The sequence below is a fragment of the Balaenoptera musculus genome, chromosome 11, assembly GCF_009873245.2.
Source record: "Balaenoptera musculus isolate JJ_BM4_2016_0621 chromosome 11, mBalMus1.pri.v3, whole genome shotgun sequence".
NCBI classification, from domain to species: domain Eukaryota; kingdom Metazoa; phylum Chordata; class Mammalia; order Artiodactyla; family Balaenopteridae; genus Balaenoptera; species Balaenoptera musculus.
The window spans coordinates 64,303,175-64,316,915 of record NC_045795.1 but is presented as its reverse complement, the minus strand read 5'-3'; the positions used below and the strand labels follow the sequence as shown (position 1 = coordinate 64,316,915).

Below are 13,741 nucleotides of genomic sequence, written 5' to 3'. Positions count from 1 at the left end.
TATGGGCTGTCACCTCATGTTCATGATCGTTACCATCACTGCCCCTCCTGCCCTTCCAGCAGCAGGGCAGGCAGCACAATGAGCACTAGGGTAGTCTCGCCCGCCACAAGGCTCTTCTGGGCAACTTGCAAAATTCCAGTACTAGGAGCTTCCAGGGGTGCATGGGAAGAAGAAAAGTGGGGTGAGAAAGATTACTCATGTGGTTGGGGAGTCTTCCAGATTGTGTGGGCCTCCTCCCTCATTTCCGAGGCTCATAATTAAATATTCTACGTAACTAGAAGGTAGTCTTCCAGGGAATCGGCCCATTTAGAGCTCAAGCTGCCTTCCTTAAGTGTGCGCTCCGCTGGGAGGTGAGCCTTGGTGTCCACTCATCCTTTCAGTGTTCCCTGTCAGCGTCCACTCCATCTTCCAATGGCACCGACTGCTTGGAGATGAGACAGGGCATTAAAGGTCCTGGGAGCGATCTGGGTAACTGTGCACTCCCGGTAGTTCTTACCGTAAGGCAGTGCCATTGTGGATTGGATGTGTTTTGTGAATCCAGGTGTGAAACATAGACCATCTGAGAGTCCTGGAATACTATAGGCCACGTATGCTGTGCCGATGGGGATGGCATCGCTGGTTATTGCCCTGGCGTTCCCTTTGTCACTCAGCTGTGGAGCTGGCAGTCAGCCACACTGGTCAGGCTTCCTTGGCCTCAGGTGCTGGCTTCGCTAGGCCTTATTTTGAGTTCGATGCTGAATGTAGATGGATCACCATGCCCTGTGTGATGGAGTACCATGCCCTGTGTGATGGAGTACCATGCCCTGTGTGATGGAGTATCCACATGATATGGGTCCCCACCTGGGCAGTGCAGATTTGATTCACTTGTTGATTCCATTGATGTTATCCTTGAATGGCCATTTTCCATGGGCATCTGCAGGAGTCATGAACAGGGGCTGTGGATGCTGAGCAAAGCATTATGTTTTGCCATAATGTTTATCCCCACAAAGATTGGGACTTGACCGTTCAGTTGTCCCACGGCCAGGCACCTGACCACACTGTCAGTTCATGGTGTACTGTCCACGAATCAGTGAAAAATGTAACAAGGTGAATTTTGGGGGGTGTCTTCCAGGGCGGCTACACAGCCCACAACTCCACCCCCTGAGCGGAGCACCCTTGTCATGCACAGGTATAAACAGGTATCTTGGAGGCTGAACAGCTGCACGTGGTGCAGCCCACACACCTGCCTTTAACTTAGCTGATCCATCCAGGAACAGGAACAGGCATCTTCAGGAAATGGGTGAGCTAAAGATATGAGGCTATAATCCAGATGTGTCAGTGATTACATTATGTAAGTGGCCCTGTGTTAACCAGGTTTTCTACTTTCTGTTTCTGATGTTTTCACATCCCCTCCCAGGGTTAGCAGATGCCTAGAGACAGCAGACTCTCTCCCTCAGCTCGCCTTTCACATGCAAACTGACCAGCACCCCACCCCACCCTCTCTGCTGCTGAGACTCTAACCCCCTGTCCTAATCGCCCCAGGGTCAGGCATCAACAACTTGGGCAGCCCCTACACCCCAGCCCCAGCTCACTGAAATTACTCAAGCTAGCCGATCCTAAACCTGGTCAGCCTCACCCTCAAGCCTCGTCCATTCCTTCCCTGGAGAACATCACACGGGCTTCCCCGCAGTGCCCCGCCCTGGCTCTCTGCCTGTCACTGTCCTCTCCTGTGGGCCAGCACGACCCGCTCCTCCCCCCGGGAACTGTGAGCAGCAAACTCGCTCTGCACCGGCGATGGGCTCCACAGCTGAATAAAACCCAAACCCTGGGGACATAGAAACCACTGAGAGAGACAGAGACAGAGAGGGAGGAAGAGAGAGGGAGGGAAAGAGAAAGAGAGAAACAAACAATTTAGGCAAAATGTAGGTGACCCTGGGAATAGAGAATAGGAAAGTTTATTTGTACATCTTCTACTTTTCTGTAAATTATTACCAACTAAAATGTTTTTGAAATTTTTAAAGTTACAACATTGAGTGATTGCATAAGCATTACATTCCTTTTATTTGTAACCTGCTTCTACTCTTTGGTCTAATTCTTGCCCCTAAGACCTTGCTATAGTTGCATGCTTCTCTTGGAAATAATGAGTCAATAAAACATTATTTCCTTTTATGTTGCTTAAAACATATTTTAACCAGTATTAATCTAATTTTTGTAAATTAAACAGAATAAATAAAATTTTCATTTACATAAATGTACACAAACACACTGCCACAAACACCCACACAGCCACACTGACACTATACCCCTACACTCACATATAAACCTGCACACGCCCACTCACAACACCCGTGCACACATGAATGCCCAGCCATACATACACATACACACCCCTGAATTACACACACACACACACTTTATACACTCCTCATACACACACATCCACACACACACTTTAGAAATCCCCATACTCAACTCTACTGATATATCCCCACACAGAAGAAACATCCCACACTCATAAATCCCCCACAAACCCACACACACCCAGACACACATCCCACCTACACATTTCAGACACACCCTGACACCTACACATATACCCACAAACTCACACCAACATTCATTCTATACAACCACACAAACTACACTCAAACCCACACACACACTCTCACACACCTAGGAACACAACATACCGATACTCTCACAAACACACTGCACAACACTTCCAACACATACATACACCTTGAGATTTTAACACCCAACAATCCAACCCCCATCCACACACACACAGAAACACAGAAACCTTTTTGAGAATAAAAGGAGGCAAAAGCCTATGGAAATGTTCCAGATTAAAGGAGGCAAATGAGACCTGACAGCTTCCTGACACACCTGACCCTAGGCTGGAACCCATACTGCAGGTGAGAAACTCTGTAAAGCACATGATTATATCATCTGACATATAGGAAGAAGTATTGTATCCATGTAAATGTATAGAGTTGATAATTGCTCTGTAGTTACATAAGAGGCTACCCCTAATCATAAGAAATACAAATAGAATTCTATGAGGCTAAGGAAGCCAGCTCTATCTACCACCTTAGCTTTAGATAACTTCTCTATGTTTTGGTTTCCTTCTCTGTGACAACACGGAATAAGTCTATGTTCTAAGTAACAGCTAGTTCTCCGTTTTACCGACAGTAAGTAATGTTGCCAGTGCTTTGAAGAGTGGAGAGTCTAGTTTCACAAAATCTCATTCGATAGAGCTGAGATTCAAAAGAATCACGAATAGAAGATCGAGTCCCCAGGGGAACCCCAGCTGCTAGCCTGCTGCCTGCCAAGACACCAGGGCAGAAAAAACCGCAGGCAGTCCCCCTTGGAGGTCTCCATGAGCCCTCAAGCTTGCCCTGCAGTACCCATAGATGGCTAGCGGGGGCGATCTCAGAGCAACACCTGCAAGTGCCTAGTCTCCCTAGGCAGCAGCAGCATTTACTTCCCTGCCAGGGCGCCTGCGCTGCTACCAGAAAAACCACCTCCCAAGGGACCAACTCATCCATTAGGTACAGTAGGCACTGTACCTACGGACCATGATACTTCTAGGGACCCACAAAAATATTTTAATTTTAATTCCTTTTATGAACAGAATATTAACATGACTATAATAGCAATGAATATATAACATTATATCTAGCCATGATTGTATTCAACTTTGTACGAATGCAGTTATAAAATGTAATTTTTAATACTTTTCTGTGGATGAATGAGTCCACGAAGGTGAAAGTGCCTAGGGCCCATGAAAGTGACAATGTAGCCCTCTGTCTCCCCTGCCAGCGTCCTGCCCTGCTCTGGCTGGGATGACACAGAGGCAGAGTGGCACACAGGAGAACAGGGGGCTGCAAGTAGGACCCCAGGAACCAGGGCAGCCCTCACCCTCGGACTGAGGCTAAAGAAACCATGGGGGCTGAGGGACAAGACTTTTGGGCTCTGACTGGCAGGGGCATCACTGAGCCCACCCACAGGCATCAGAGCACAGGCGGTCTGGAGGGTCCCCCGCCCTACTGGGCCAGCTGCTACCTTCTAACGGCCACATGGGAAAGGCTAGTGCAGAGGGGCCAGTTCAGTGCCCTCAGGGAAGTCCGCTGTGTGCACAGGCTGCACTTAATTCATCTCCTCCTGCTCTGATGGGGATTCCAAGTGTCTCTCTGGGTCCCTGCACTGACAGATGAGCCGGCACTGTGCCCTGAGACTAACACACTCTAACTATTGTCTCCTTGGCTCTCTCACCCTCTGTAATTCACATTCGGCCCCTATGAGGTCCTTGAACTTCCTTCTCTACCTAAATGACAGACCAACCCTTAAAGGAGATAATGCTGTTCCCAATTACAGATAGAGAGACAGAGGCCCAGAAAGATCAATTCTCCTGCTCAGGGCCACACAGGCAGGAGAGCAATTCCTTTCAGACATCTAGACCCCTCAGAATTCTCTTCCTCTGCCCCACTGAGGCTGACCTGGAGTGCCCTGTGCCATCTCGGGAGCCCCCAAACTAACTCCTGAGACCTCACTGGTGGGGCTCAAGGGCAGGGTCCAAAGGACCTTGCCTGATTACAGCCCAGATTCCCTCCTCGGCACAGCAGGGGTCTGGGGGATGGAGAGGCCTCTCCTTGTCCTCACTCATTCCCTCCCTCTTCCTTACCTCTTGCTCTCCTCCACTCGCTGTGTTTGGCTTCTGTGCTGCCCCCCACTGAAGTTAGTGGCCTTCACATCTGCACAAACAATAGGAAAATATTAGGAGTCATCTCCCTGGGCCTCGTGGGCTCCTGTCCTACTCTGACCACTTTGTAAAATCCTCAATGCCCCTTGGCTTACAGCACCACGCCCACCCCACTCCCCTCTTGCACCACCACCCTGGACGCCTCGGGCTCGTCTCTCTTCTCTGCACATCAGGCCCCGCACCTGACCCACCTGGGACGAGTGGATGAACTCTGCACAGCTCCACCGCCATCACAGGCCACGTTCCCTAGAAGCAGAGCCTCAGCTGGGAAGTGAGAGGCATCTGATTTATTGAGGGGTGTTGTCGGGAGGAGGGAGGTGGAGGGGAGCAAGATAGGGCAGAGGAAGGAGCTGAGCAGGGACGTGTTCTACCCTGAGACGAGCTTCAGCCTCACCCACAAAAGCCTGGAACCCCTGCTTTAGGACTGACTGAGGCGGGGGCTGGACTTTGATGTCCCCTCATAGTCAGTCCCCATCCACAGGCTGAGGGCAGAGCGGACACAAACCCCCAGGCATCTCCTGGGAGGCTGTGAAGGCAGCTGTGAAGGGGACACCTGTGAGCCATTAGCATCCGTATTGCACATTTCAAACAGCTGGGGGACGGGGTGTAGCCACCCAGTGAGGGGGACCTGGGCAGGGCACTCACAGCACCTACTGCCCAGTGCCCCACCCAGGGACCAGCATCCCACTGGCACCTAAGAACCAATGTGGTCAAAACCGAAGTATCACGTCCCCCAACTCTCATCTCATACCTACACCAGGACACTGACCAGCCCAGTACCAGGCTCTCAGAACCCACCACCTACATTGTCCAGCCTGTCAGGGAATCAACCTGCTTCATCGTCTCTGCAGTGACTCCATCCCAGTCAGCCCAACACTCTGCCAGCCTCTTGGGCAACGCCTCCTTCCATTCTCTCTTCCCTCCTCTGTTGGCCACTGCCTTGGCCTGATGCTCAAAGCCATTTATGGAAGGGTCTGATACTTGTTCTTTCACGGGTAAGGGGCCTAGTGGTCACACAGCAGACACTCTCACCAGCCAATCACTTTATTTATTTATTTTTATTTATTTTTTATTTTTATTTATTTTTTGGCTGCACTGGGTCTTCATTGCTGCACGCAGTCTTTCTCTAGTTGAGGCAAGTGGGGGTTACTCTTCGTTGTGGTGCACAGGCTTCTCATTGCGGTGGCTTCTCTTGTTGCGGAGCATGGGCTCTAGGTGTGTGGGCTTCAGTAGTTGTGGCTCGTGGGCTCAGAAGTTGTGGCTTGCGGGCTATAGAGCGCAGGCTCAGTAGTTGTGGCGCACGGGCTTAGTTGCTCCGCGGCATGTGGGATCTTCCCAGACCAGGGCTTGAACCCCTGTCCCTTGCACTGGCAGGTGGATTCTTAACCACTGCACCACCAGGGAAGTCCCCAATCACTTTAGAAAGCACTGACAAGGCCTGCAGACCTCCCTGCCAGGGACCACTTTGGCTCCCTGGTAAAGGGTGGAGATGAAAACAATGTAAGCATCCAACCCTTTCCACTATCAGTGGTCACATATGCATGTGGAGGGCCTCGTCATGGCAAGGCACATCTGGCCAACACTGATGTAAAATATGAAAGGACAAGGCAGGGCTGAGGATAGAAAAGGGTTGTCATGGAAGCAGGATGGGCAGTCATGGGAGGAAATTGGAAACAGATGTGACCAGCACAGACCCATATCATCCTGATGAGTGATCCCTCTCTCAGGTTGGGCAGGGATGTGCCAGCTGTGATGGGCCTGATGTAGCATTTGCTGATTTCCATGGTGTAAGTATTTCCATCAAGGCCAATTTCAAGCTACCAAGAGTTTAACAACCAGCTCAAAAAAATCCTGACCATTTAACAACTGGCTCTGGCAAGCCTGTATCCTCTGGCACAGACACAACACAACCCCCTGGGTTTCCTCTGCAGGGATTCCTTCCTCAACTTGGGTTGATGCAGAGTGAGAAGCAGGAGGTTCCTCTAACCTGCCTGAAATCAGCCCCACCTGCTCACCAAGAGGAGACAAGCCTGACAGGTAACAAAGTAAATGCCCTGTGAGATCCTGTCCTCTGTCCCTCTCAGAGAGGGGAATCTCTGTCTTGGTTCAGGTTGGCCCACAAACAGACTTAAGACAAGCATTTAGTGGAAGCAGTTTGTTTGGGAGGTGATTCCAGAAAGCTCCAGCACAAATGTAGAGAAGGGAGACAGGGCAGGACCCGAGTCAGAAGAGGACGTATCAATGAACAGGTCACAGAAGTGGGCGACAGGAGCTCAAGCCAGCTGGGGACCTCAGGGGGAGGTGTGACACGTCTGGGAGTGGGCCCCCCAAGGAGTGAGGAAGAGGAGGTATTTCTCCACTAAGTCCCCCCAGTGGTTGGTTGAGGCTGCTTCCTGGGTTCAAACTCCCCAATGTTTCCAGTCTGCCCCAGAGCAAAGGTCAGCTAGAGAATGGGGAGTGGGCAAGATATGGACAGTGTCTGAAACACCCAGGCACACAGAGATGTGACCCGTGTGTCACTCTGTGTGTCTCTCACATTCATGCAGAGCTGTTCACCCAGATGAGCAGCATGCTTGTTTTTAATGGTGCAAATTTTTGTACCATGTGATCCCTACACACAAGCCCACCACAGAAATCTGAGACCCAGCTGAAGAAACAGTGATGTGTTCAATGCCAGAGGAAAAGCCAGGAGGGGTAGGCTTTCCCAGACTTCAGATTGTCAAGGAGAAGTGGAACGCTATGGGCATTGTACCTGTAGGCTTAGCCCTGAGACTGAACTGCGTCTCTGTGAGCGTTTAACAAATGCCTGGCCCCTCCTGGACTGTCACCTCCATGTGAGCAGGGACAGCATCCCCACCAGCACTGCACACAGAGCAGGTCTCCTTAAGTCCCTACTGGGGGTTGGAGGAGGAGGGCAGAGGCGTGTGAAGGGCATGGGAGGGACCCGAGAATGGAGACGCTGTGCTGGACCTCTTGGCCCTGCTGCCTCTCCCCATGCCCGCCTGGAAGGAACAGGGGTGTCCCCCATGACTGTGTTTACAGGAGTGATCACACACACACACACACACACACATACACACACACAGAGGAGGCATCCCAGAGGTAAGGACTTGGTCCCAGTAAGTGGTAAGAACGAGAAAATTGAAATTGAAGCCTGGAGGAAGTTGTTTTCACAAGAATTTATTTTTCACCATCCAGAAGTCTGAGCCAGAACATATCAGACCCTTAGGACTCTTCCCTGGGCTCAGGGTTCACCAAAAGCCCTTAATGGGTGTGACATCAGGCAATCCTTCACCGTTTTCCGGGAATCCTTGGAAAGGGGAACCTTGGCGGGATCCACGGGCGTGGCCTTGGCCTTGGCAAACGTGGAGGCCGGAAACGAATTCTCCTGACACTCTGAAGCTGTGAACCACAACGAAATTTATTTCTTTTGTGACTAGGCAGGAGTCAACACGAGGCCCCTCCCTCCCCGCATGAACAACCCCCTAACAGACACACCAGGAGCACTGGGCCCTGTTCACCTGTAAGCTGTGACCTTTGGAGCATGTGGTTGAATCCTTACAGCCACAGACATATGGGGAAACTGAGGCCCACAGATGGCAAGGGTCTTCCCAGGATCACAAGCCCATCCCAGCAAAGCTGGATGGGAGCAGGAGCTGGAAGCCCATTATTCTAATCAGTGCCTCTCAGAATTCAGCAGTCAGAATCTCCTGGAGGCCTTGTGAAAATGCAAATGGCTGGGCCCCAGCCCAGAGTCTGATTCAGGAGGTCTGAGCGGGGCCTTGGAATCTGCCTTTCTGTCAGGTTCCCGGGTGGGGACCCCACTTAGAGAACCACTGCTCTAAGGGATGGCAGAGCCAGTCCTGGAGACCTGGGGCTTGGGTGAGGGAGGGACCAGGGTAGGAGGGCCTTTCTCTGCCCTCGAAGGGGCAGCGGGTATTTGGTCCAAAGGATGTTCCACAACCCATCCCATTATCAGCTCCACAACACAGAAGGGGCCACTCACCTCATTACAGTTTATGTCAAATTGGTCCTTGGACTGGTCCAGGGTGACTGTCCCCACACACTGTTTCACCAGCTGGAAAGGGAGGCTCGAGGTCAAACTGGAACCCTTGAGTCATCACCTCCCAAACTCAACACAGGGGCTGGAAATCTTCCCAGAAGCCCCCTGTTCAGATCCCTGTGAAGCATCCGCCAGCGCCCCCAGCCCCCAGCCTCACCCCATTCTCCTTGAAGTCACACTGCTCCGGGGGCTGCTGGGTCGTGCTGGGGCACACGGTCTCCTTCACTGTGAAGCTTACAGGCTTCGGGGTGTCCGGGTCGCCATCCTGGTCAAGGATCATAGTAAGCAGACTGAGCTCAGACTCATGTTTCCTTCTCTGATCTATCTCACTGCCCCTCACCTAGACGGCAGCCTCTCCAGCCCCTCCTGTGTGCCTGGCCCTGGGCTTGGTGCTGGGTGCACAGGGGAAGGGGGCAGAGCCCACTCCTGGCCTCGTGGGCACACAGAGAGCAGGAGTGGATCTCACACCAGCTCTGACGAGAACACCTGCACCTCTGAGGGGCTGAGGGAAGTCAGGGGCTGCCTGCAGGGAGAGATCTTGTCACTGGAACCTCTAGGCTGAGCAGAGCCCTCCCAAGTAGGGAACAAAGAAGTGCAGAGGGGACTCAAAACAGGGTAGTGACATCTCAGAGCCAGTGACCACCCTCTATCCCTGGAGCTCGCAGAAGGCCCTTAAGCCCGAACAGGGTGTACAGGGCGCCTGTTCCCACAGTAGAGATGCTAAGGCAGGAAGCCTCATGCTGGGAGGGGACCCAGCTCTGGGAAGGTTTCCTGGAAGAGGTGGGAGCCCACCTAGAGGGAGAAGTGCCTTCCTGACAGGAGGTACAGCCTGAGCAGAGGCGGTGACAGTGTGGCCAGGGCTGGCGGGAGACAGCCCCCTCCCCAGACCCCTCCTGACTCACGGCCTTGGGAAGTGGGTCCAGCTCCAGGAGGCGGTAGAGATTAGCTTCTGAGGACTGCTTGTTGATGTGATCCACAGCACGGAGCACAGCTTCCCTGTAGCTGAGGGCCTGGGCGCTGGCCAAGGGCACCACTAGTCCCAGCAGCAGTAGCCACAGTGGCCACCGCCCCAGGGCGAGGCTGGCCCTCTGAGTCTCCATGGTCCCCAAGTCGGTCTCCTCCCAGCATGCAGGACCATCCTTTATGTCCCTCCTGGGCCTGATGCAATGGCCCAACCACACGTCTCCCTGACCTGCCCCATCCCTGATTTCCTTCCCGGCTGTGATCAGGACTTGCTTCAGCCCCTGCTGTTGCCTCACGGGATTGCTGGGCAGTGGGCGAGGGAAGCCTCCTGTGAAGGTGAAGAAATGGTTTCTCCATCTCCCTGACAACATCTTGGCCTCTCCTGGGGCCCATGGGGGGTGTCATAGGCAGGATTGCTCAAGAGCGTTGAGTCCTTCAGGAGAGGGAGGACCAGGCTCTGTCTTACGTCCCCTCTGCCTCCTCACTCTGGCCTCCGCAGGAATAGGGTAAAGGAGTGTATTCGGCACCAACCTCCAACTCCAGGCACTGCCTGGAACCCAAGCGGCACTCAGTTAACGTTGGATGAATGGATGACAGCACCAACCCCTACTAGAGTCTTACCTGCCCAGCCTGTCCCTAGGCAGACTTCAACCTCCACCTTCCTGTCCTTGGGTCCAGCCCTCCGCCAGTCAGGGGCTTGGCTGCATCTGTCTCCTGTCCTGGATTCATCCACACTGTTTTCTGGGTCAAATAGTTCTCCACAGGTCCCCACCAGACATGGCCTGTTCCCCTGACCCCTCCTCAACCAAGCATGGGAGGGGTCATCTGCACTGGGACCCCAATTCACTGCCGTCTCTCACACTCCAGGCCACTGCAGGCTGGCCAGTCCTCACTGGATCCAAATTCACACTCAAGCCTTGTCTTCGACTATACAGACTCTGGGGACCCCTCTGTCCTCCTGAAATGGCCCTTGACCAGTTCTCCCCTGATGCCCCTCTCCTGGGTGCCCTCCTGCCTCCCCCGTGGCTCCTGCTCGGTCTCCTCCAAGGACCCTCCTCCTAAGAGGCAGGGCTGGCACAGGTGCATCCGGGCTGCTTCTCCTCCCAGTCCTCACACACTCCTGGCCAAACCCCTTCTCAAGATACCAGTTATCAAGGACACACATCACTGGTCTGTATCTCTGAGCTCAAGACTCCCATGAGTGCCCCTGGTTGTCCGCACTGGGCTGTTGGCTGCTGTTGGCTGGGTGCCGCCGCAGGAGCCCTGAGCTGAAAGCCTGGGAGCCCCACCTGCTCCTTCTTCCTCCTGAGGACACTCCCTCTGGCCTCCCACCAGCCCGGCCCAGCTCCTACCACCGTCTTCTCTCCTCTCAAGCGTAGCCACAGCCTCCGGACTCCACCTTCTCTGGTTCCAGGCTCTCCCCAGACCACTGTCCGCCCTCTGCACCATTGTCTAGGGGCTCACGGCAAGCACCGATGTGGCCATTTTCCCCGCTGCCTTGAGGCAGGGGCGTCAGGGTCTGGGTCTTGATGCTCCCTGCTGCCCTCAGCCCCTGCCCTGCAGGCCTCAGGTGTCAGGCTGCCCCATCCACCGCAACCACTCAGACAGCGCTGAGCCCCCTGCTCTTCCCCGTCTCTGCGCCTGATCCCTCTGCTTGCGCTGCCCTTCCTGGGGAAGGCTTCCCTGACCTCCAACCAGAAATGGCACCTCCTCCTCTTGGCTCCCACAGCCTCAGGAAGTCTCTTCTGATTTGACCCCCAGTGGCTACCTGTCCAGCGCTGTGGATCAGACACCAGGCTGGGGGGGCCAGTGTGGGAGGTGGTGAGAACACAGCCAGAAAGATCATGGGCCAAAGCAATAGAGGGGCCACAGGCCAAGAAGGAGATTCTTGTACAGTTTTCTGGAGGAATGACCATGTAGTTGTGAGGCCTGGAGTAGCTCCTGGACTCAGCCTGCCTGCAGGACTCTTGGGGGCATGGCCAGGGCACCTCAGAAGGTGGCAGCCTGGATGGATGGCGCTGGTTGCGCACTCAGCCTTGGAGAAGGAAGGAGAGCTGGGCTTCTGTGCAACCTGGTTTCCCATCCAGGTGTTGCCCCAAGGGCCTCTTGGTCAAGCTGTGTCTTTTCCCCAAGTCAAGGGAGGAAAAGGAGGTGATTACAGTAGAAAATAATTCGCAATACACATGGTTACTGGGTATTATGAAACCCTCCCTGTGCATTCCTGTCTTTGGACCTTTCCATTTGCTCACACTTCAGACTCAAGTCCCTTTCCCCATCCTCCCTGCATCCCGTGTAGGGTCCTCTGCCAGGTCCTCACACTGCACCTCCTGTAATGTGGGGCCTGCCTTCCATGCCTCCAGCATCTGGCTTTCCTGGTTTAGTCCTCACAGCCTATCAGAGCGGAGGTCTTCTCAGGAAAGACATCACAGCCCTTGTCCCCAGGCAAGTTGCCCCTGACTCCACATCTGGTCCTTGAGAAATCCTCATGTACCCTTCACCCCAACAAACTCAGGTATGAGCCCTGATCCTACATCACCCACTCCTTTGCTCCTCTCAGCCATCCTTCCTGTCCAGACACTTCATGGGAAAGAGAACTGGACCCTAGGCTGCTGTGTCCCCAACTGTGGGGACACCCACTAGCTCTCTGATTTGACCAGCTGATGAGTATAAAATGAGACCCACAGGCAATATCATTCCAACAAGGCCCCCCCACCCTCTGAAAAATGACAGACCTGGACGTGGATCAACTGCCCCCGACTCACCCACCACGCTCGCCCTCCTACAGGGACAAGGGGAGGGAATTCAGCCCCCGCTCCTGCCCTCTGCAGTGAGCAGGGAAGGCAGCCATGGATGCTGTGAGGGTGGGAATTTGGGTCAGGGAGGAAGGTCAGGACCCTCTGCTCAGGGTCAGCTTCCTCCTTTCCCTTGTACCACTTCATGTGAAGCAAAGAGCTGGGGAGGTTATGTCCTCCTGGAAAGCCCTCAGCCAGACTGGGATTTCCCAGGCATGGGCCTAGGAGAAGGAGAGCAGCTAGCAGGAGGGCAGCGCTACCCCACCTCGATCAAACGCCTAACCAGCTCCTCTCCGCAGCATCTGGGGCTGTGTGACAAGGTGAGCTGGGCCCAGGTGGAGGCTGAGTGAGTGGGTGCCTGAGCTTTGCAGAAGAGGATCAGGCTTAGGGCAAGCCCCTCCCCAGAGGGGACTCTGGATGCCTCAGGTACATCTGAGAAGGCACATCCTCCCTCTTTCTTCTACCAGAACAAAGACCTGCAAACCCCAGGGTCTCAGGGTCGGCCTCCAAGAGGCCATGTGCTGCAAGTAGGAAGCAGGTCAAGCCTATCTGGACCCCAGCTTCCAGGAGGATGGAGTGAGACGGGGCACTGCACACGAGGCCCACACACCTTCACCTTTCTTGGGGGGCCTCTGTGGTCCCTCCCCACAGCCTGGCTTGTCTTAGTGAAGGTCAATGCATCTGGTCATAGATGCCCTGGGAAGGCAGAAACTGCCCCTCCAGAGGCACTGAAGGGCTGTTCTGGGGTCCCCTTCTGCTCTGTATTCCCAGTCTCTTCCTTCCCTTCCTGGGCTCTCCCCTGCCCTCTGACTGCTCACGGCTGAGGGCAAGGACTCAGGCATTTTCGAGGCAAGTACCCAGGGATATAAGTTCTCTCAGAATGGCTTCCAGGACCTCCTTCCTGTGTTGTGACAAGTGTGGAGTCACCACTGGCCAGGACAGGCTACATCATCTGCCAAATGAGAACGTGGGGCCCCTAGTGCAAAATCATGGGAATTTTAAGACCTCAAGCATAAGTCAAATCTCCAAAATTTACAAGCAGCTCATGCAGGTCAATATCAAAAAAAAAAAAACAACACAATCCAAAAATGGGCAGAAGACCTAAATAGACATTTCTCCAAAGAAGATATACAGATTGCCAACAAACACATGGAAGAATGCTCAACATCATTAATCATTAGA

At 53.6% G+C, this 13,741-nt stretch overlaps 1 protein-coding gene across 1 annotated transcript; it reads right to left on the bottom strand.

Annotated features, from left to right (window-relative positions):
• Positions 1-7,955: 7,955 nt before the first annotated feature.
• LOC118903784 (cathelicidin-3-like) lies at positions 7,956-9,904 on the bottom strand. The gene is made up of 4 exons (XM_036869228.1): positions 9,707-9,904; positions 8,962-9,069; positions 8,748-8,819; positions 7,956-8,143 (listed from the first exon to the last, which is right to left on the bottom strand). The coding sequence occupies exons 1-4, from the start codon at positions 9,902-9,904 to the stop codon at positions 8,033-8,035; spliced, it is 489 nt and encodes a 162-aa protein (XP_036725123.1). The 3' UTR covers positions 7,956-8,032.
• Between the last annotated feature and the right edge of the window lie 3,837 nt (positions 9,905-13,741).

Coding starts and splice junctions, on each gene's coding strand:
- LOC118903784 (XM_036869228.1), bottom strand. CDS start 9,904: ATGGAGACTCAGAGGGCCAGCCTCGCCCTGGGGCGGTGGCCACTGTGG. Junction 9,070..9,706: donor TGGACCCACTTCCCAAGGCC/GTGAGTCAGGAG, acceptor ATCCTTGACCAG/GATGGCGACCCGGACACCCC. Junction 8,820..8,961: donor GTGACTTCAAGGAGAATGGG/GTGAGGCTGGGG, acceptor CTCCCTTTCCAG/CTGGTGAAACAGTGTGTGGG.